Below are 23,110 nucleotides of genomic sequence, written 5' to 3'. Positions count from 1 at the left end.
TTAAAGCACTTAAGGGAAGTAGGAAGTACATTACATGGACTGATGAATGTGCCGAGGCATTCAAAAACCTTAAGGAGTACATGAGTAAAGCCCCTCTACTCTCCAAGCCCGAGGTAGGAGACATTCTCATTATCTACCTATCGGTATCAGCTTCAGCCGTAAGTTCCGTTCTCATTCGAAAGGATGGGAATATTGAGCGACCTGTCTACTACGCTAGCAAAGCCTTACAAGATGCGGAGACACGGTACTCTAACATTGAGAAATTGGCTCTGGCATTGGTCATGTCTGCTCGAAAACTCCGCCCTTACTTCCAAGCGCACTCCATCATCGTGCTTACCAATTATCCTCTTCGACAGATACTCCAAAGTCCTGACACTTCAGGGCGAATGATCAAATGGGCAATAGCGTTGGGTGAGTTTGACATCTCCTACCAACCAAAGCCAGCTGAGAAGGGCCAAGCAGTGGCAGACTTCATTGCCGACTTCACATATCCGGTTGACATTGCTTCTACACCTGAAGCAGTGGCTTCATTACCCTCGGAAGCTCAGAAAGTAGAATCAACGACCTCAGCATGGAGTCTGTATGTTGATGGCTCATCCAACTAACAGGGCTGTGGAGCGGGACTAGTCTTGACTACGCCCGACAAAGTAGCAATGGAGTATGCTCTTCGTTTCAAATTCAAGGCATCAAACAATGAGGCCGAGTATGAAGCCCTTCTAGCAGGATTACGTTTGGCCAAACACCTCGGGGTTAAACAAATTGATATTTTCAGTGACTCCCAATTAGTGGTCAACCAGGTTACCAACAACTTTGATGCTAAGGACAGCTCCATGGCAGCATATCTTGCACAAACACAACTTTTGCTCAAGCACTTCCACTACCAGATCACCCAAGTTCCTCGAGCGGCAAACAGTCATGCAGACGCCCTGGCTCGCCTCGCCTCAGCTGTGGAAGACAAGATTGGAAGAAAAATTCATGTCGAACTGTTGGCAACACCAAGCACCATGGCCGCAGAAGTATGCAACTTACAACAGGGGGATAGTTGGATCACCCCGATCTATAATTTCCTTGCTCATGGCACCCTCCCAAATGATAAAGTCCAGGCTAAGCAAATTCGATACAAGTCTACCCGCTACCTGATCATCAATGATCAACTCTATAAGCGAGGTTTTAGCCTGCCATACTTAAGGTGTCTTACGCCTGCCGAGGCGGAAATCGTCCTTCGGGAAATACATGAGGGAGTCTGTGGAGATCATGCTGGATCTCGATCCCTAGCACACAAGACTTTTCGCCAAGGATATTACTGGCCAACACTCCACCAGGATGCCATCAAAGTATCCCGCTCATGTGACAAATGTCAACGATATGCGACTATTCCTCATTCCCCTCCAGAGCCTCTTACTCCTATGATCAGCCCTTGGCCCTTCGCCCAGTGGGGACTTGATTTGATCGGCCCAATGCCGGCAGGGAAGGGCAAAGTCTGTTACGCAGTCGTTGCAGTGGACTACTTCACAAAGTGGGCCGAAGTAGAACCCTTGGCAACCATTACTGAGGCAAAGATAGAAGACTTCGTGTGGAAGAACATCCTTTGTAGATTCGGCATTCCCAATGCGATAGTCACTGACAATGGGCGACAGTTCGACAACAAGAAGTTCAGGTTGTTCTGCTCTAAGTTCAACATCAACTTATGCTTTGCCTCTCCAGCTCATCCCCAGTCTAATGGACAAGTTGAGGCCATCAACAAAATAATCAAGCGCACTTTGAAAACCAGCTTGGACAAAGCTAAAGGCTGTTGGCCAGAATTTGTACCCCAAGTTCTTTGGTCATATCGCACTTCATATCGGACTTCAACAGGAGAAACTCCATTCTCACTTGCCTTTGGCACAGAGGCGGTTGTCCCTGTTGAGCTCGAGCAAGCAACATTCCGAGTCCAGAACTACATTCAAAGTGAAAATGACAAACAACTCACCCTCAACTTGGATTTAGTCGAGGAACACAGAAACCAAGCTCACTTGAGGAATGTCGCCTACAAGCAGCGCATCTCCAACTATTATGACTCTAGGGTCAAGCCTCGTTCTTTCAAAATAGGAGACTGGGTCTTAAAGAAAAGATTACTCTGCGACAGAGTCCCGAGTGAAGGCACACTTAGTCCAAACTGGGATGGACCGTATGAAGTCATTGGCATCAGTCGCCCTGGCTCTTACACACTTAGAAGCTCCGATGGCAAGACCCTTGGCCATCCATGGAACGCTGATCACTTGAAGTACTACTACAAATAGACTCACGATGTACAAGTGTTGAGCTATAGCCGTTTGGCATCCTATGTAATGAAGGCCATTTGGCAATGAATTCAATAAAGAGGTAATTTAGCCAACTCAGCCCTCACTCTTTTACATTCATAGCAAGCGATGCCGGAACCCTTCTCAATCAGAAAGCAATCCGTCTTCCACAGTCACTACAAAACAAGCAAATGAAGACCGTGTTAAGCGCCAAAAAAAAAAAAAAAAACAGCTTCCTCCAAAAAGCTTCACCCGAAAAGCTTCACCTCCAAAGCTTCACCCACAAAGCTTCACCTAAAAAGCTTCACCCAAAAAGCTTCACCCGAAAAGCTTCACCTCCAAAGCTTCACCCACAAAGCTTCACCTAAAAAGCTTCATCCACAAAGCTTCACCCAAAAAACTTCACCCGAAAAGCTTCACTTAAAAAAGCTTCACCTACAAAGCTTCACCTAAAACAGCTTCACCTAGAAAGCTCCCTCTACATACTTTCACCATCAAAGCTTCACCTAGAAAGCTTCATCTACAAAGCTTCATCTACAAAGCTTCACCATCAAAGCTTCACCTAGAAAGCTTCAACACCAAAGCTTCACCTACAAAGCTTCAACACAAAACCTTGCTCCAAATAAACAAATTTTGTTCACAAAACCCAAGATGCCCTTGAACTTGTACAAAAACACTTGGGTAAACATAAACATTTTTTGTTTTACACCCACAAGGGCCCAAAATTTTCCTTCTTATTTATTCACTTATATATGTTCCCAAACATATTATAATAGATCCAACAACAAGCCAAAGTCCCAAGTTTCATAATGGACAAAAGTACAAGCAATTCATCAATAATGAAGGTGCTACAAAAATTGGAATCTGCCCCAAAATAGAAATCCAACCCAAGAGACTTTTTCTCTCTCTCCCTCTTCCGCCTCCTTTCATCTATCAAATTTCTGCAACCTCTGCTCTTCTCCAATGGAGCTGAATTTTGGACACCCTATAGTTCTTGAGCATATGAACAACTTTCAAGAAGGAACCATTTCTGTTTGAGCGACGGAAATTAAAGTGTTGAAGCTCCAAACATGACAGTCGGATTCTTGCAGATTTCGAAGCTGCTGTGATGTTTCGAAGATCTGGAAATATTTAACCATTAGTTCATTCTGAATTTTTGATATGTTATGAAAGAGACGATGAGGAACAACTTCAATGAAGAAAGCATGCCGATCTGAACAATAGAAAATGGAGTTTCGAAGCTCACAACAAATCTGACGGGTTGACAGAAAAATAATAACCAGTCATTCATCATACCTGGATTTCTGGAGTTATACTGCTCCGAGGGATCTCAAATTTGGCTATGTTGTAGTTCACGAACTGAGGAACAACTTCAATGAAGAAAGCATACCGATCTGAACAAGAGAAAATGGAGTTTCGAAGCTCACAACAAATCTGACGGGTTGACAGAAAAATAATAACCAGTCATTCATCATACCTGGATTTCTGGAGTTATACTGCTCCGAGGGATCGCAAATTTGGATATGTTGTAGTTCACAAGCTGAGGAACAACTTCGATGAAGAAAGTATGTTGATCTGAACAAGAGAAAATGGAGTTTCGAAGCTCACAACAAGTCTGACGGATTAACAGAACATTGATGAACAGTTACTCATCATACTTGAATTTCTGAAGTTGTACTACTCCGATGGATCTCAAATTTGGATATGTTGTAGTTCACAAGATAAGGAAAAACTTTCATGAAGACGACTTTGCAATCTGAGCTATAGAGAAAGGTGTTATCTTGCATCCACTCAGGCTGATTAGTGGAAACGAAAAGCAATTCCACCAAAGAAAAGATGAAAAAGAGAGAAAAGCTACTAATTGCACTTGATCTTGTCTAGTTAATAGCATGCAGCATCAAACACACAAAAGTTGGAAATATTTTTAGATAAAGCATATACGAATGTGTGACATCGAAACAAGGATTCGTTACTTTGACAAATTAGTAACACGCGAGACACCTCATTCGGCAACTCTCTTCGCCTGAAGACTTGGGGGACTCCCACCATATGCTACTGCACCTTGATACTCGGCAGTCTCACAACCACTCAGTGACTTTGATTTTTCAAGTCTCCAACCGAGAAGTTTTCCTCACTCGGGAAATTAAGGGAACACTACCTCAAACTACATGCTTCACTCACAAAGCTTCAACAATACAGGTTTCAACAAAAGCAAAAATTCAAAGAACTTTATGAAGAAGGCTTTGGTGTATTTAACACAATATGTTGAAATGAAGCAAAGCTTATTTATTAATATTTTCGATAAGCCACAAATATGTACATATACATGAGTCAAAATAAACAAACAAAAGGGAGCCTTCACAAAGGTTGCTTAGGGGAAGTCTCAGCAGTCGGTAAAGCCCCAGAAAGAGAAAGCACCGGAGGGTGGTTATCCGGAGCCTCAGTACTTGACAAAACCCCAGAAGGATGAGGCATTGGAGGTTCATCATTTGAAGCTTCATTACCAGGTACAACCCTAGAGGACGAAGGCAATAAATGCCTTTGGAACAAACCCACAAACCGCTGATGATCAAGTAAAACCTTACCATCAGATTCCTTCATCTGGTCAAGCTTCCTCTTCATGTTTGTAGCATAGTCATGGGCGAGCCGGTGCAACTGCTTATTCTCATGCTTGAGCCCTCTAATCTCCTGTTTGAGACTCATCACTTCAGCAGCTAATGATTCAACTTGGCGGGTTCTAGCAAATAGGCGTTGGGCCATATTAGACACAGAACCTGCACACTGAACACTAAGAGCCAGAGAGTCCTTAACAGCCAACTCATCAGACCGTTTGGAAAGTAGTCTGTTATCTTTGGGAGTGAGAAGGTTCCTGGCCACCACTGCAGCGGTCATATCATTCTTCATCACAGAATCCCCAACGGTAAGAGGACCAGTAGGGGATATGAAGGATGGGCGCCATATGTTGTCTGGAGAAGGCGTGGCTATCTCTTCTCCAAGGTTCAAGTCAAAACGACGGTCGGAGGGTCCAGACATTTTCAAATGTGTTGAAGAAGGAAGAGGTCAGACAAATCAAGATCTTAGAAGTGCAAGAAATGAGCTTCTACTGGTAGAGATTCAAGTGTGCTGTGGAACTTAATGCCAGCCTCTATAAAAATCTGCACTCGACGGAGCTTCAGAAATCGAAGAGGCGTTTGCTTTCTCAAAAGCTGGGCTGCTCAGAGACCACGAGGGCCGATCTCAGAAATCGAAGAGGCGTTTGCTTTCTCAAAAGCTGGGCTGCTCAGAGACCACGAGGGCCGATCTCAGAAATCGAAGAAGCACCTGCTTTTTCAGCCTCGTCAGCACCTGTCACATGCACACTCAGCTTTGCGGAAATTACGGGCAATCTGTCGAAGATTTCTGGTGAAGTAGAAAGCACGTGAATCTTACTGTTCAATCACCGCTCTCCATATGCACCATCAACTCCTCGGGTACCACATATAACTTTGTCAAAGATCTCTGACAAAGTTTAGGCACGAGAATTTCGAAGTTCCAGCTACCCTACTATTACCCATAAGGGTAAAGGAACAGCACCACTGCTTGACAACTGGAAAGTCCCTATGTGTGTCGACCTCCGTGTTTTACGGCAAGACAGGTTGGCAAGAACGTCCAACCTTTACTCACATTCGAGAAAAGACTCCCAACATAATTACTTTCTCAAAAACCGGAGTAGCATCGCTTTCCGAATCTCGAGAGTCAGATCCTCGACGGGATTGCTTGTTCGAAAACCGAAGAGGCACAACTCTCAGAACTTCGAGAGCCAGATTTCCTTAGATAAAGCTTGTCTGTAATCTTCACACGTAACATCAGCTTTCCAGATACCACATACCACTTTTTCAAAGTGCTCTGACAAAATTAAAACACGTGAAGCTGGCAGCTCCCACTACATTGCTGTGACCAAGAAGGGTAAAGGAATAGCATTACTACTTGTTATTGGGAAATCCCTATATACATTGACCTCCCTCCTCAACGGACAGAAAAACCTGCAAAAATGCTCAACCCTTTCTCGCATTCGAAAAGGCACCCTCAACATAACCTCTCGAAATACTCAGCTTTATTTCCCCCCGATAATGCCTCAGCAAATAAGCCACACCAAGAACAAGAGTATCTCATATCATCAGGGTCGAAAGCAAGAGTATCCCATATCATGCTTTCTCCCTGTCTTTGTCTTTGTCCTTGTCCACACCTGCAGGACAAGGAGAAAGAGAGCAGTCAGTCGGAACCTGAAATCAAACCTCCAATTTGGAACTGACTGCCTGGAGCCTTTGCCTGGTTGCTTACTTAGCATTGCTTTCGAGTACTCATCCTCAACTGCTGTCAAGGTCACGAATTCCACCGGCAAATACCTCATGACAGTTGATCAGATATTGGCTCTTTACACTGAAGCTGCCAAGCGTGGATGAGTCACTATGAAGGAATGTTCTGAAGGACCATTTAAATGCAAAGGTTGCACACCACTTCTGCCATGCAAAAGATTGAAGCAGAAGGTTCAACGGTGAGCTGAAACAGATCACTACAGCACGACACCTTTCCATACCACATTCATTATTCCGTCAACAGCAAAAGTATCCCATATCATCAAGGTCGAACATACTCTAGATTTGATGGACTTGTTTTGACCCTCAAATTTTTGAGTCAGCCTTATACTCTGAAGGGCACCAGAAAACCCTCCAGCACAGTTCAAGAATAAGCCTGTGGAAAGTTACTTCTTCAAAAGCAAAAGTATCTCATATCATCTCTTATCCATTTGCTTCTCCTTATCCTGGCAGTTGAATGAGAGACAAGGAGAAGGAGAACAATCAACCGGAAGCCGAAGTCAAACCTCTGATCCTGGGTTGCTTACTTGGAAGTTTGACTGCTTACCTTGTCTGTCACCTCTTTCGGCAGATCTCCTAGCTCGGCGACTTGGGGGACTCCTACTATAGGGTTTGTATCACACTTGACTAAGCCCGAAACTACAACTAAGCTTCAAGTGAAATTGATACATTACCTTGTGCGTCAACATCAGCTAAATACACCATTCCCGGATGGAGGAAAGGTACTTCCAGAGAAGGGCAGATGAAGATCAGACCACACTTCGGTACTTAGAAGTTTCGTGATTACTCAAGGGATTGGATCTTGCAAGTCCCCAACCGAGGAGTTTCCCTCACTCGGGAACTTAGGGGAGCACTGTTTGTACCATACTTGACCAATCCCGAAACTACCGAGCACCGGCCAACGCTATACTGTCAAGGACCCAGAAGAGTTCCCCTCCGACCAGGAGGCCAATCACTACTCGACACGTGTCAAGATTAGAAGCCAATCAGAGCGCAGCACGTGTCAACATCAAGAACCAATCATAACATGACACATGTCAATGTGACAAAGCTACAAGTTTTTCTATAAATAGGGGTCATCCCCCCACAATATTGCCTAATGCCATTTGTGTTAAATCATTCACAAGAACTCACTAAATTGAGAGCTTGATCCTTTGTACTTGTGTAAGCCCTTCACTACTAATAAGAACTCCTCTACTCCGTGGACGTAGCCAATCTGGGTGAACCACGTACATCCTGTGTTTGCTTCTCTGTCTCTATTCATTTACGTACTTATCCTCACTAGTGACCGAAGAAAACAAGCGAAGGTCACAAAACCTGACACTTTCTGTTGTACCAAAGTCTTCGCTGATTTTGTGCATCAACACTATATATGAATTTCAATAAACTGCAGATTCAACTAAAGGGAAGCATTTGGATTGGCAACAACGCGTGAACATAATCGAAGGGATTGCGCAAGGACTTCTCTATCTTCACAAGTATTCTAGAGTTAGAATCATACACAGAGATTTGAAAGCTAGCAACATTTTACTTGATGGAAACATGAATCCTAAGATATCAGATTTTGGAATGGCCAGAATTTTCGAACAGAATGAATCCACATCAAAGACGAAGAGAGTTGTAGGAACCTAGTAAGTATACACAAAAATCTCTGTATACGCATTTCTTCGAATGTGAATGTTTTCTAATTGCAGAAGAAGATTTTGTGCAGCGGTTATATGTCTCCGGAGTATGCCATGAAAGGCATTTTCTCTGACAAGTCCGACGTTTACAGCTTCGGAGTTCTATTGCTGGAGATTGTGAGTGGCAAAAAGAACACTGAATTCGTTTCATCTACTGCTCTTAGCCTCGTTGAACCGGTAAGTTATTAAAACAGATCAAATTTTGTATTCAATTTCAACCAGAGCAGAAAAAGCTCAATCACCGCAATGAAATTTAAACGATTGCAGGCTTGGGATTTGTGGAAACAAGGTGACACTCAAGAGCTAAAGGACACGTTGGTAGACTCGTGCCCGGAAGACGAAGTTTTGAAGTTTATTCATTTGAGTCTGCTATCTGTGCAAGAGTATGCAGCTGATAGACCTACCATGGCAGAAGTCGTATCCATGCTCACAAGCGATTCCATGTTTTTCCCTGATCCGAAGCAACCTGCATATCACATTTCGAGAAGTGAAGTTGGGTCATCGAGGCCTGATGGGAGGCGACCGGACATGGGTTCGGCAGATTATGTGCCCATAACTGTGATGGAAGCCAGGTAAAAACCTTCATTTTACATCAGATACAAAGGAAAGTAAAATACTTTAAATTCGGAATTTGAGAATTAAGAAAAAGAACACTTTGGTAGTCTCTCGGGATGCAAATAAGGCGAACCATGCTACTATCCTTAATAAAATCACAAATGATCTGCTTTTTACTTTCTGGAGCACCAGCACCATGAGATGCAGAAGTTTGACGATGTTGTATTTTGTTCCTTCACTGCACCGTAACTCACAGTGCTGATGCTCGAGTAAGGAGTAAAGAGCAGGCCATTTACAATTTTCTTAAGGATTCTTAACGAGAACTTATTAGGACTTTAGCTGCGAGTTTAATGTTTTGGATCTTGATGGACAAGAAATTACCAAGATCTTGATCTCACTATATAGAGAAGTTTCAATGGCCATCAGGAATAATGCATGAGCTGAAGCACAAAACTTTTACCCTTACTTCATGAGGTTAAACCGTTTGATCACATAAACCTTCTTTTTCATGACTATTTGACTGTTTTATCCTGCATCTGCATGTACGAAACTACTCAAGCTTCTTTCTTGTATGTCCCACCCACCATGTTACTTGTATGGCCTAAGTAAACCGTTATGGTGACATTCTGTGTTAATAATACAATATTATGTGTCAGTTTCTCTCTACGTGTCATTATATCATTAGCACAAAACGCTACTGTGACGGTGTATCCGTACCATAAAAGTTGCTTTCATGTCACCGAACGCTAATATTTTACCCTTGCATTCTAGGTCACATGTTCGAATTCTCCCTCCTAACATTACTCCCATAACAACTTAAAAAATCGATGGGAAATGAATTATGCCAAAACAAACTGCGTTTTGGGCTTTTACTAGTCAGCTCCTTATTGCATTTTACTTTGTACTAGTCTTCTGGACTTTCCCCGCCTCATGGTTTAGCTTATATTAGAATATAGAACGACTATTTGATAGTTCCTACCAAAAACATCTCAAAAAGTTGGTGAGGAAATGAACAGGTAATTTTCGCGATCGAGCAGTTCGTGTCGAACCAATCTTTCGAGGATGATGTTCTGAGGAAGAAGCTCGCTGTAGTAGAGCAACGTCGAAACTGAGGCAGCAGGATCGGTAGCTAAAGATGTTAGCAGCCTCAGCAGAGGCCTAAACATCAATGGTGTAAGAAACTGCACCAACAAAAAACAGAAAGCGCTAAAACGTCACAAAAAATAAACAAGTCGAAACAATATTTAAATTAAATTTGTTCATGCATACCATGGATTCTGGAGATCGAGGAAGGACGAGATGGAGATGAAGTTTCTGAACTGGATTTCGACGAGAAGTGAGGGTTTTGATTTGGGGTGTTTAATTTGTGAGGATTTTGTTTTATTAGTTCTATCTGTCGATCTTTCAGCAAACATTCAAACCTACCCGTATGAAAAAAATTTGGGAAGTGCTTAAACCACCAGGAAGAATAGGTGGAGTTCGTTAACAAAATGCAAAACCCAATTTTGTCTCTTTGATCAAACAAAAAACAAGTATTTTTGTATTGATCTTGTGATCAAAATCATTAGATAATTGAGAATTCAAACAAATTTGAGCAGTTTTCTTGAACTAATCGACACCATTTGATAATTTTTAGACTAAACTTAAGAATTGGTAATTTCGTTTAGATTTGGTCACTAAAAGAAAAATTTGTAAATTAAGTAGGGTTTAGTCAAACTAAGATTTGAGGGGATTTTGAAAGACTAGGTCTTCCTAGTGTCGTCAACTAGGTTTATAACTCATGCAAATTTGAGTATAGTCCTTTGAGATGATACTCTTATCATAATTTACATATCACATTTGTATCATATCTCTAATAAAAATGGAATTCACATGTGTTGGTGGGCCTGTACAATCAGATTCGTGATGTGGGTGTCTAAGAGGCAGAACATAACCTATACAAATCCTTAGTGCCGCAACCAAGCATGCACTTTGTTGGAAATTATATATTATAGTATGAAATATTGTAATATATAATTTTAATAATTGAATGAAAAATAGTGTTAACCAATTTCTTAGAAAAGTTATGATGTTTAGGTGTATTTCCTTAATAAGTGATGTATACTTATAGATCAAAAGTTGCATCTCTTAAATAAGTAGAAATTGGATCCTATATAAACCCATGAAATCATTGGTATTAAATATAGAAAATTAGGTTTAATTTTTACTTTTGAGAAATAGGGTTTCCCCACTTTATTTCTCTCATTCTTAGTCAATCAAATTCCGAATCATATATTGAGAGTACTGAATATATAAAGTTCGCTAGAGTATGAAGATTGAAGTGCTCTGACTTCAGATTATAGATTGTTGAATCCTGGGTGACGAATGCCTACCGAACTACAAGCACAAAAGTATGGGCGAAATTCTGTCTTTAGGACATTGCATTTATACAAGCCTTAATCTCCAAGTTTGTCAGTTTTTCTAACTTTCTCTCTAATTGTTTATATTAATCTCATATATAAATTGATGTTGTGAATTTTTTTCTTCTTTCACCGAATTGTGTCTTTGGGGTAGTTGAGACGATGCACCGCTTAGCATCATCTGATGAAAAGGCACTGGAATTTGGTTTAGAAGATAAACATACCAAGAGGCCATAATTGAGAGAAGATTAAGTCTTGAAATTATTTAAACGAGGAACAACGTCAATGTTTGGATAGTTAGTTTGTGGACCTCACTAAAAGTGTACATACTTTCATGCTGCTCTAAAGAAGTGTGCATTTCCGAGAAGAGGAAATGCCATGGCCACCAATAAGTTAAAGTGTGGGGGGTCTTTCGTAAAAGGAATGACGAGACGCTGAAAAAAAGGCTTATTAAGTAAGCATGCATAGTTGAATTAGACAAGGTCATGCTTATTAAGTAAGCATATGAAACTGAAAGTACGTAGCTATTGGGTTGTGTTATTCATAGCTTAGAGCATCCACATGTACTAGATGAATTCAACGATGCTAACTAATTGAATTTTTTACAATATGAAGTCAAAGTACATAAGTGGAAATACATGCAGTCACATAAGGAAATCAATCCTTAATTAGAGGTGTACTGGATAATCTGGATATAAAGCATATTGACTTTATACGTTGTGATGGTTTGCCGAATAGGACAAAGTAGAATGATTAAATTGAAAAGAGTAATTTGCAAGATAAAAGAGATAATAAGCAATATATATTATGATAAATAATGTTTAAGGTATAACAAGGTTAAAGACCTTCTTACAAATATCTTAAATGTGGGGGAGTTTACCCAAGTGCTTAGTGTTAGCAAATTACCTAGTAAGTAAATCCTAATATAATTTTTGGGACTTGACATTTCAAACAATGTCAAACAACTACTCTCGTATGAAATATAATTTCATAAGATGGATTGTGCACACCATTAATAATAGTCAACTTAGTGGTGGATCCAATTATTAAAGGTTTGACTAGAGAGTAAGTTGATCATCGAGGGGAATGAGGTTAAAGCCAACATAACTAATGGATCAGCCAGTTGGAAACCTAACTTAGTTGATTGGAGATCCCATGATCTAAGTTCAATAGGCAAATTGGTTGGGAATGATTCAAAAAGTTAACACACTACATACCTCATTCATATGATGGAAGAAGTGTGTTGTTTGCAGAAGTTTTAGGGATTATATTTATACTTAATGACGGTGATCTTATAAATAAGAGGAATAGAACAGACTATTCTTAATCAGTGGTCACCTATGTGAGAGTAGAAGTTGGTCGTTTCTATGAGAATGAGATGGCTAAATTCTCTAAAGCTCTCATGAATCCGGGATTTGTTCAGGACCAAAATGAACACAACCGTATGAACCGTAATATATTAGGATAAGTGATGTGTTTTACTTAATGTCTCGGTTTACTGCTGCGGTGAATAGTTCAAGATCTTCCACATCCACTGCGTCACCAAGTAAATCCGATAAGTATTCACTAGGGTAGGTTCAAGTCCAAAAGACACATCTCTTGATGCATCTCTTGTCCGCATGTACTCTCAAATTCTTCCTAATTTTTCATTCATGTGGGGGATTGTTGTTAATTATATATTATAATATGAAATATTGTAATATATAATTTTAATAATTAAATGAAAAATAATGTTAACCAATTTCTTAGAAAGGTTATGTTGTTTAGGTGTATTCCCTTTGTTTGTACCATACTTGACCAATCCCGAAACTACCGAGCACCGGCCAACGCTATACTGTCAAGGACCCAGAAGAGTTCCCCTCCGACCAGGAGGCCAATCACTACTCGACACGTGTCAAGATTAGAAGCCAATCAGAGCGCAGCACGTGTCAACATCAAGAACCAATCATAACATGACACATGTCAATGTGACAAAGCTACAAGTTTTTCTATAAATAGGGGTCATCCCCCCACAATATTGCCTAATGCCATTTTGTGTTAAATCATTCACAAGAACTCACTAAATTGAGAGCTTGATCCTTTGTACTTGTGTAAGCCCTTCACTACTAATAAGAACTCCTCTACTCCGTGGACGTAGCCAATCTGGGTGAACCACGTACATCCTGTGTTTGCTTCTCTGTCTCTATTCATTTACGTACTTATCCTCACTAGTGACCGAAGCAACCAAGCGAAGGTCACAAAACCTGACACTTTCTGTTGTACCAAAGTCTTCGCTGATTTTGTGCATCAACATTTGGCGCCGTCTGTGGGAAACGACACTTATTCCTACTCTCTTCAGCTGTGTCAAGCTGGTTTCTATCATTCGTACACTTTCTTTTGATCAGGCATCCCTCTCCAACATGGGAAGCGAAGGAAGCCACAACACACAGAATGACACCCCCCTTGCACATAGTGCGAAACAACGAAAGAAGGAAGGAAAATGAGTTCTTCTTCAAGCTAAAGTCGATGAGTTGGAAGCTCAGAACAACAAGATAGCAATGAGGAATGAGGTCCTCCAGGAGCAATATGAGAAGCTCTTCGAGACACTCCACGAAGCTAGGCAAGCTCAGACACGCGAGCTTGTTGCCCCCGTGGAAGTCAACCATCAACTGGGTGCCCTCCAACATGGAGGGTCACATGCATTCGACATAGATATCCCTGATAGGGAACAGATTACCCCTCGACTTGATAATCAACATGAGGCTTCTCTTAACCCAGTTGCTTCGACCCGAACCATGAGAAGTGGAGGGAGACACCTCTTTGCTGAAGGGGCAGAAGGATCGAAAGCCGTCTTTCGCGATTGTCGGGATTTCCTGAAGCAACGTCGAGAGAATTCCATCCATATAAGCTCAAAGATTAATGACCCAAGGATTTCTGAGAGACTCGGTCCCCTGCCACGGCCCAAACCGGCCACCAATTTGGGGAAGGGGCAACAAGTCCTAGAGAGACATGAGGGTACAGGGGACTCAGATGTGTTCCGACAGACATACCCTGGAAGCCAGTACAGCGAGTCCAGGGAAAAATCACATGCCCTTGATCAAACCTTCCTAATTCCAAGAGGAGATGGAGATTTACGAAAGAAAGCTCCAGTGGCACATAACTCCGCTCAGGACCCCCTTGTCCTACAACTTCTTGAGGAAGTAAACAAGTTGAAGGCTGAACGTCAGGCTGAAATACCTAACTGGAACCAACCCAGGCCTGGCCCTCTTACAAGGAGGATCCTCAACACCCCCCTTCAAGCAAAGACAAAGCAAAAGCTTGGCTTGCAACTTTATACTGGAAAAGAGGACCCGATTGAGCACCTTAACCTCTTTGAGTCCACCATGGCATACCGGATGCACACCGACGAAGAGCGATGTCTTCTCTTCCCCTCCACCCTCTCTGGCGGAGCTCTAAATTGGTATTGTCGTCTTACACCTGAGACGGTAGACTCATTTGAGGAATTAAGGAAACTATTTGTTTCCCAACACATTTTCCAAACCGATCGCTTGCACTCTGCAGATGACCTGTACACTATCCGCCAGAAGCCAGACGAGTCATTACGTATGTATGTTGGCCGCTTCAGCTATGAATACTCCCGGTGTGCCGAGGCAGATGACAAGACTGCCCTCAAATCCTTCACGGCAGGCCTACGTGATTGTTTCTTTAAATACATGATCAATGCCAATACTTGGAAGACTTACTCTGAGGTAATGGCGCAGGCTTATAACCATGCCTCCGCCGAGGCAAAGACATATCAGGAGAAACCCCCTACAACCATCATTTATCAACAAGTGGGAGGTGGAAGCCAGACTCACCTAAATGAGAAGACCTCGACTTTCCAAACAGCAGTGGCACCTCCCCATGCCTTGCATAATGCTTCGCCGAATCAACAGACATATCAATTTCAAGGCAAGAGGAAGGATTTCCATCCTCACCACTCTCATTTCAGTAAAAAGAGTAAGGGACACTATCCCGATAACCAAGGGTATCGCCACAATAACGCTCGCCCCCAGGCAGTCAATGCAGTGGGTCAAACCCGCGTCAAGATACCCCCTACCCCAAGGTATGAGACATACACGCCCTTGAATGCCACATGCGCGGTCATTTACCCCAGCATAGCTCACCTGATACCAAAGCCAAAGCCGAGGCACCCAGATTACACGCCCCCGAATAACGCGGGCATGTTTTGTTGCTACCATGAGCATAACGGCCATGATAGCGAGAAATGTATCATCCTCCGTGATCGTATTGAAGCTTTGGCACGAGAAGGAAAAATTGATCAATTCCTTCTTCACCCTCAAAGGGATAACCGTAACCAACGCCAGGTGAATGTCATATATTCCATAAGCGGCGGCACACCCATATCTGAATCTTCCAATAGGGCCATGAAAAACAGTGAACGAAGTCTGAGGCCTGGTCACCAAGTGTTTCACGTGGAAGACATCAGGGGAGGGAAGTATCAAAAACCTAACTGGGATCCGATATGTTTCTACCCTGAGGAAGAAAGAGGCATCATCTACCCTCATAACGACCCATTGATCGTGGAGGCTCACATAGCCAACTTTGATGTTCGACGAATCCTCGTAGACACAGGGGCTTCGGTCAATATCATGTTTGCCGAAGCTTTCAGGGCACTCAGTGTAGCTGAACACTTGCTCGATCGCTCGATTTCTCCTCTGATAAGCTTCTCCGGTGATATCGTGCAACCCTTAGGGAGCATACATTTACCCTTTACTATTGGTACAAGCCCTTACACGGCTACCATTACCACTAACTTCCTAGTGGTTGACTGCCCAACGGCATACAATGTCATCTTTGGGCGCACAGGCATCAATGATCTCAAGGCTATGGTATCCACGCATATGCTGTTGATGAAATTTCCAACCCCCCATGGCAACGGCTACATCAGAGGAGATCAGCTTAGTGCACGATCATGTTACAACACTTCAGTTAAGCAACAACACTTGCCCGGACCCAAGGAAACCCTGTCTGTACATGACCAAGTCACAAAGACCAGCCTAGATGAAGCGAACTTGGATCTTCCTGATAGCAACAATCAACCCGATGATCCTCGAGATGACTCTTTCACCCAGCAAGCCCAACCTGCTGAAGAGTTGGAGAAGGTACCTATCTCAAGAGATTATCCAGATCGCATGGTGAAGATTGGCACCACATTGTCACCACCCCTTCGTTTAGCATTGATATCTTTTTTGAAAGAGAACACTGAAGTCTTCGCCTGGTCATACGAGGACATGCCAGGCATCTCTCCCGATGTCATCTGTCATCGTTTGAGTATTGACCCCAAGATCAAGCCGGTGAGACAGAAGCGAAGATCTTATGACGCTGAACGATACGAGGCAATGAAAGCAGAAGTTGAAAAACTCAAAGGCATAGGCTTTGTCCGCGAAGTCAATTACCCGACATGGGTAGCAAATGTGGTCCTTGTTAAGAAAAATCCGACCAAAGAAAGTCTTTTGCTTCAAAAGGTCTTGTGGAGAATGTGTGTTGACTACACCGACCTAAACAAAGGGTGTCCGAAAGATAGCTTCCCTCTTCCTCTTATTGACAGACTTATAAACTCTACGGCCGGGTGTGAATTCCTGAGCTTCATGGATGCTTACTCAGGATACAACCAAATCCTCATGAACCCTTCGGATCAAGAACACACAGCCTTCACTACCGACAGATGACTATACTGCTATAAAGTCATGCCTTTCGGCCTAAAGAATGCAGGAGCGACTTATCAGAGACTAGTCAACTCAATGTTCGCCGAGCAGATTAGGAAGAGCATGGAAGTTTACGTTGATGATATGTTAGTCAAGAGCAAACATGCTGACCAACACATCACCAACCTATCTGAAACTTTCACTATTTTGAAGAGGTATCGAATGAGGTTAAACCCCAACAAATGTGCCTTCGGCGTAGGCTCTGGCAAATTCTTAGGTTTCATGATTAGCCAACGAGGCATTGAAGCTAATCCCGAGAAGATCAAAGCAATCCTCGACATGAAGGAACCGGTAACTTCAAAGGACATCCAGAGCCTTACTGGCAAGGTGGCAGCCTTAACCAGGTTCATTTCTAAGGCCACAGACAAATGTGCTCCCTTTTTTAAAGCACTTAAGGGAAGTAGGAAGTACATTACATGGACTGATGAATGTGCCGAGGCATTCAAAAACCTCAAGGAGTACATGAGTAAAGCCCCTCTACTCTCCAAGCCCGAGGTAGGAGACATTCTCATTATCTACCTATCGGTATCAGCTTCAGCCGTAAGTTCCGTTCTCATTCGAAAGGATGGGAATATTGAGCGACCTGTCTACTACGCTATCAAAGCCTTACAAGATGCGGAGACACGGTACTCTAACATTGAGAAATTGGCTCTGGCATTGGTCATGTCTGCTCGAAAACTCCGCCCTTACTTCCAAGCACACTCCATCATCGTCCAATTATCCTCTTCGACAGATACTCCAAAGTCCTGACACTTCAGGGTGAATGATCAAATGGGCAATAGCGTTGGGTGAGTTTGACATCTCCTACCAACCAAAGCCAGCTGAGAAGGGCCAAGCAGTGGCAGACTTCATTGCCGACTTCACATATCCGGTTGACATTGCTTCTACACCTGAAGCAGTGGCTTCATTACCCCCGGAAGCTCAGAAGATAGAACCAACAACCCCAACATGGAGTCTGTATGTTGATGGCTCATCCAACCAACAGGGCTGTGGAGCGGGACTAGTCTTGACTACACCCGACAAAGTAGCAATGGAGTATGGTCTTCGTTTCAAATTCAAGGCATCAAATAATGAGGCTGAGTATGAAGCCCTTCTAGCAGGATTACGTTTGGCCAAACACCTCGGGGTTAAACAAATTGATATTTTCAGTGACTCCCAATTGGTGGTCAACCAGGTTACCAACAACTTTGATGCTAAGGACAGCTCATGGCAGCATATCTTGCGCAAACACAACTTTTGCTCAAGCACTTCCACTACCAGATCACCCAAGTTCCTCGAGCGGCAAACAGTCATGCAGACGCCCTGGCTCGCCTCGCCTCGGCTGTGGAAGACAAGATTGGAAGAAAAATTCATGTCGAACTGTTGGCAACACCAAGCACCATGGCCGCAGAAGTATGCAACTTACAACAGGGGGATAGTTGGATCACCCCGATCTATAATTTCCTTGCTCATGACACCCTCCCAAATGATAAAGTCCAGGCTAAGCAAATTCGATACAAGTCTACCCGCTACCTGATCATCAATGATCAACTCTATAAGCGAGGTTTTAGCCTGCCATACTTAAGGTGTCTTACGCCTGCCGAGGCGGAAATCGTCCTTCGGGAAATACATGAGGGAGTCTGTGGAGATCATGCTGGATCTCGGTCCCTAGCACACAAGACTTTTCGCCAAGGATATTACTGGCCAACACTCCACCAGGATGCCATCAAAGTATCCCGCTCATGTGACAAATGTCAACGATATGCAACTATTCCTCATTCCCCTCCAGAGCCTCTTACTCCTATGATCAGCCCTTGGCCCTTCGCCCAGTGGGGACTTGATTTGATCGGCCCAATGCCGGCAGGGAAGGGCAAAGTCTGTTACGCAGTCGTTGCAGTGGACTACTTCACAAAGTGGGCCGAAGTAGAACCCTTGGCAACCATTACTGAGGCAAAGATAGAAGACTTCGTGTGGAAGAACATCCTTTGTAGATTCGGCATTCCCAATGCGATAGTCACTGACAATGGGCGACAGTTTGACAACAAGAAGTTCAGGTTGTTCTGCTCTAAGTTCAACATCAACTTATGCTTTGCCTCTCCAGCTCATCCCCAGTCTAATGGACAAGTTGAGGCCATCAACAAAATAATCAAGCGCACTTTGAAAACCAGCTTGGACAAAGCTAAAGGCTGTTGGCCAGAATTTGTACCCCAAGTTCTTTGGTCATATCGCACTTCATATCGGACTTCAACAGGAGAAACTCCATTCTCACTTGCCTTTGGCACAGAGGCGGTTGTCCCTATTGAGCTCGAGCAAGCAACATTCCGAGTCCAGAACTACATTTAAAGTGAAAATGACAAACAACTCACCCTCAACTTGGATTTAGTCGAGGAACATAGAAACCAAGCTCACTTGAGGAATGTCGCCTACAAGCAGCGCATCTCCAACTATTATGACTCTAGGGTCAAGCCTCGTTCTTTCAAAATAGGAGACTGGGTCTTAAAGAAAATATTACTCTGCGACAGAGTCCCGAGTGAAGGCACACTTAGTCCAAACTGGGATGGACCGTATGAAGTCATTGGCATCAGTCGCCCTGGCTCTTACACACTTAGCAGCTCCGATGGCAAGACCCTTGGCCATCCATGGAACGCTGATCACTTGAAGTACTACTACAAATAGACTCACGATGTACAAGTGTTGAGCTATAGCCGTTCGGCATCCTATGTAATGAAGGCCATTTGGCAATGAATTCACTAAAGAGGTAATTTAGCCAACTTGGCCCTCACTCTTTTACATTCCTAGCAATGGAACACTCAAGTGTTGAAACCTTAAAGCAGATATATCCAACACGAAACAAAATCTAAGTATGTGTCGACAAGACTATACAAAGAAAGGAACAACCAAACAATGGCTTATATCCAAACAATAGATCTATTCATACACAGCCAAAAAACTTCACTTAAAACAGCTTCACCCAAAAAAAAAAAAAAAAAAAAGCTTCATCCAAAAAGTTTCACCCAGAAGGTTTCATCTACAAAGCTTCACCTACGTAGCTTCACCCAGAAAGCTTCACCATCAAAGCTTCACCCAGAAAGCTTCATCTACAAAGTTTCACCATCAAAGCTTCACCTCGAAAGCTTCACCCAGAAAGCTTCATCTACAAAGCTTCACCATCAAAGCTTCACCTACAAAGCTTCAACACAAAACCCAAGATGCCCTTGAACTTGTACAAAAACACTTGGATCCAACAACAAGCCAAAGTCCCAAGTTTCATAATGGACAAAAGTACAAGCAATTCATCAATAATGAAGGTGCTACAAAAATTGGAATCTGCCCCAAAATAGAAATCCAACCCAAGAGACTTTTTCTCTCTCTCCCTCTTCCGCCTCCTTTCATCTATCAAATTTCTGCAACCTCTGCTCTTCTCCAATGGAGCTGAATTTTGGACACCCTATAGTTCTTGAGCATATGAACAACTTTCAAGAAGGAACCATTTCTGTTTGAGCGACGGAAATTAAAGTGTTGAAGCTCCAAACATGACAGTCGGATTCTTGCAGATTTCGAAGCTGCTGTGATGTTTCGAAGATCTGGAAATATTTAACCATTAGTTCATTCTGAATTTTTGATATGTTATGAAAGAGACGATGAGGAACAACTTCACTGAAGAAAGCATGCCGATCTGAACAATAGAAAATGGAGTTTCGAAGCTCACAACAAATCTGACGGGTTGACAGAAAAATAATAACCAGTCATTCATCATACCTGGATTTCTGGAGTTATACTGCTCCGAGGGATCTCAAATTTGGATATGTTGTAGTTCACAAGCTGAGGAACAACTTCAATGAAGAAAGCATGCTGATCTGAGCAAGAGAAAATAGAGTTTCAAAGCTCACAACAAATCTGACGGGTTGACAGACAAATGATAAACAGTCACTCATCATACCTGGATTTCTGGAGTTATACTGCTCCGAAGGACCTCAAATTTGGATATGTTGTAGTTCACAAGTTAAGGAACAACTTCGATGAAGAAAGTATGTTGATCTGAACAAGAGAAAATGGAGTTTCGAAGCTCACAACAAATCTGACGGGTTGACAGAAAAATAATAACCAGTCATTCATCATACCTGGATTTATGGAGTTATACTGCTCCGAGGGATCTCAAATTTGGATATGTTGTAGTTCACAAGCTGAGGAACAACTTCAATGAAGAAAGCATGCTGATCTGAGCAAGAGAAAATAGAGTTTCAAAGCTCACAACAAATCTGACGGGTTGACAGACAAATGATAAACAGTCACTCATCATACCTGGATTTCTGGAGTTATACTGCTCCGAGGGACCTCAAATTTGGATATGTTGTAGTTCACAAGTTAAGGAACAACTTCGATGAAGAAAGTATGTTGCTCTGAACAAGAGAAAATGGAGTTTCGAAGCTCACAACAAGTCTGACGGATTAACAGAACATTGATGAACAGTTACTCATCATACTTGAATTTCTGAAGTTGTACTACTCCGATGGATCTCAAATTTGGATATGTTGTAGTTCACAAGATAAGGAAAAACTTTCATGAAGACGACTTTGCAATCTGAGCTATAGAGAAAGGTGTTATCTTGCATCCACTCAGGCTGATTAGTGGAAACGAAAAGCAATTCCACCAAAGAAAAGATGAAAAAGAGAGAAAAGCTACTAATTGCACTTGATCTTGTCTAGTCAATAGCATGCAGCATCAAACACACAAAAGTTGGAAATATTTTTAGATAAAGCATATACGAATGTGTGACATCGAAACAAGAATTCGTTACTTTGACAAATTAGTAACACGCGAGACACCTCATTCGGCAACTCTCTTCGCCTGAAGACTTGGGGGACTCCCACCATATGCTACTGCACCTTGATACTCGGCAGTCTCACAACCACTCGGTGACTTGGATTTTTCAAGTCTCCAACCGAGAAGTTTTCCTCACTCGGGAAATTAAGGGAACACTACCTCAAACTACATGCTTCACTCACAAAGCTTCAACAATACAGGTTTCAACAAAAGCAAAAATTCAAAGAACTTTATGAAGAAGGCTTTGGTGTATTTAACACAATATGTTGAAATGAAGCAAAGCTTATTTATTAATATTTTCGATAAGCCACAAATATGTACATATACATGAGTCAAAATAAACAAACAAAAGGGAGCCTTCACAAAGGTTGCTTAGGGGAAGTCTCAGCAGTCGGTAGAGCCCCAGAAAGAGAAAGCATCGGAGGGTGGTTATCCGGAGCCTCAGTACTTGACAAAACCCCAGAAGGAGGAGGCATTGGAGGTTCATCATTTGAAGCTTCATTACCAGGTACAGCCCCAGAGGACGAAGGCAATAAATGCCTTTGGAACAAACCCACAAACCGCTGATGATCAAGTAAAACCTTACCATCAGATTCCTTCATCTGGTCAAGCTTCCTCTTCATGTTTGTAGCATAGTCATGGGCGAGCCGGTGCAACTGCTTATTCTCATGCTTGAGCCCTCTAATCTCCTGTTTGAGACTCATCACTTCAGCAGCCAATGATTCAACTTGGCGGGTTCTAGCAAATAGGCGTTGGGCCATATTAGACACAGAACCTGCACACTGAACACTAAGAGCCAGAGAGTCCTTAACAGCCAACTCATCAGACCGTTTGGAAAGTAGTCTGTTATCTTTGGGAGTGAGAAGGTTCCTGGCCACCACTGCAGCGGTCATATCATTCTTCATCACAGAATCCCCAACGGTAAGAGGACCAGTAGGGGATATGAAGGATGGGCGCCATATGTTGTCTGGAGAAGGCGTGGCTATCTCTTCTCCAAGGTTCAAGTCAAAACGACGGTCGGAGGGTCCAGACATTTTCAAATGTGTTGAAGAAGGAAGAGGTCAGACAAATCAAGATCTTAGAAGTGCAAGAAATGAGCTTCTACTGGTAGAGATTCAAGTGTGCTGTGGAACTTAATGCCAGCCTCTATAAAAATCTGCACTCGACGGAGCTTCAGAAATCGAAGAGGCGTTTGCTTTCTCAAAAGCTGGACTGCTCAGAGACCACGAGGGCCGATCTCAGAAATCGAAGAGGCGTTTGCTTTCTCAAAAGCTGGGCTGCTCAGAGACC

At 42.7% G+C, this 23,110-nt stretch overlaps 3 protein-coding genes across 9 annotated transcripts in view; 2 read left to right on the top strand and 1 right to left on the bottom strand.

Moving 5' to 3' along the window:
- LOC126594462 (G-type lectin S-receptor-like serine/threonine-protein kinase At1g67520) overlaps positions 1-8,892 on the top strand; it is a 15,566-nt gene extending 6,674 nt beyond the window's left edge. Inside the window, exons 5-7 of one of the 2 annotated variants that reach the window (XM_050260801.1) lie at positions 8,028-8,265; positions 8,346-8,493; positions 8,584-8,892. In XM_050260801.1, the coding sequence (XP_050116758.1) occupies positions 8,028-8,265; positions 8,346-8,493; positions 8,584-8,892 (695 nt within the window). Of the gene's footprint in view, positions 1-8,027; positions 8,266-8,334; positions 8,494-8,583 lie in introns of those variants that run through there. The other variant, XM_050260810.1, reaches the window with a different exon arrangement.
- Positions 1-10,016, top strand: part of LOC126594446 (G-type lectin S-receptor-like serine/threonine-protein kinase At1g67520) — a 36,862-nt gene extending 26,846 nt beyond the window's left edge. The window contains exon 8 of the mRNA XM_050260788.1: positions 9,888-10,016. Coding sequence (XP_050116745.1) covers positions 9,888-9,891 — 4 coding nt within the window. The 3' untranslated portion in view covers positions 9,892-10,016. The remainder of the gene's footprint in view (positions 1-9,887) is intronic.
- Positions 3,864-23,110, bottom strand: LOC126594477 (uncharacterized). Of its 6 annotated transcripts, none has more exons than XR_007613286.1 (4): positions 21,299-22,787; positions 20,937-21,034; positions 20,756-20,853; positions 20,232-20,580 (listed from the first exon to the last, which is right to left on the bottom strand). XR_007613286.1 is itself a non-coding variant. In XM_050260841.1 (3 exons), the coding sequence occupies exon 1, from the start codon at positions 22,852-22,854 to the stop codon at positions 22,180-22,182; it is 675 nt and encodes a 224-aa protein (XP_050116798.1). In that variant the 5' UTR covers positions 22,855-23,110; the 3' UTR covers positions 3,864-3,970; positions 20,970-21,034; positions 21,299-22,179. The 6 variants fall into 6 exon arrangements, 4 of the variants coding, with proteins under 4 accessions (XP_050116798.1, XP_050116782.1, XP_050116777.1 ...); XR_007613280.1 differs by lacking the exon at positions 20,937-21,034 and adding an exon at positions 21,118-21,215 and having other exon boundaries at positions 21,299-22,784; XM_050260841.1 differs by lacking the exons at positions 20,232-20,580; positions 20,756-20,853 and adding an exon at positions 3,864-3,970 and having other exon boundaries at positions 20,970-21,034; positions 21,299-23,110.

This window comes from Malus sylvestris, chromosome 2, assembly GCF_916048215.2.
Source record: "Malus sylvestris chromosome 2, drMalSylv7.2, whole genome shotgun sequence".
Classification (NCBI taxonomy): Eukaryota; Viridiplantae; Streptophyta; class Magnoliopsida; order Rosales; family Rosaceae; genus Malus; species Malus sylvestris.
This window is presented reverse-complemented; position numbering and strand designations above follow the sequence as displayed.

Coding starts and splice junctions, on each gene's coding strand:
- LOC126594477 (XM_050260841.1), bottom strand. CDS start 22,854: ATGTCTGGACCCTCCGACCGTCGTTTTGACTTGAACCTTGGAGAAGAG.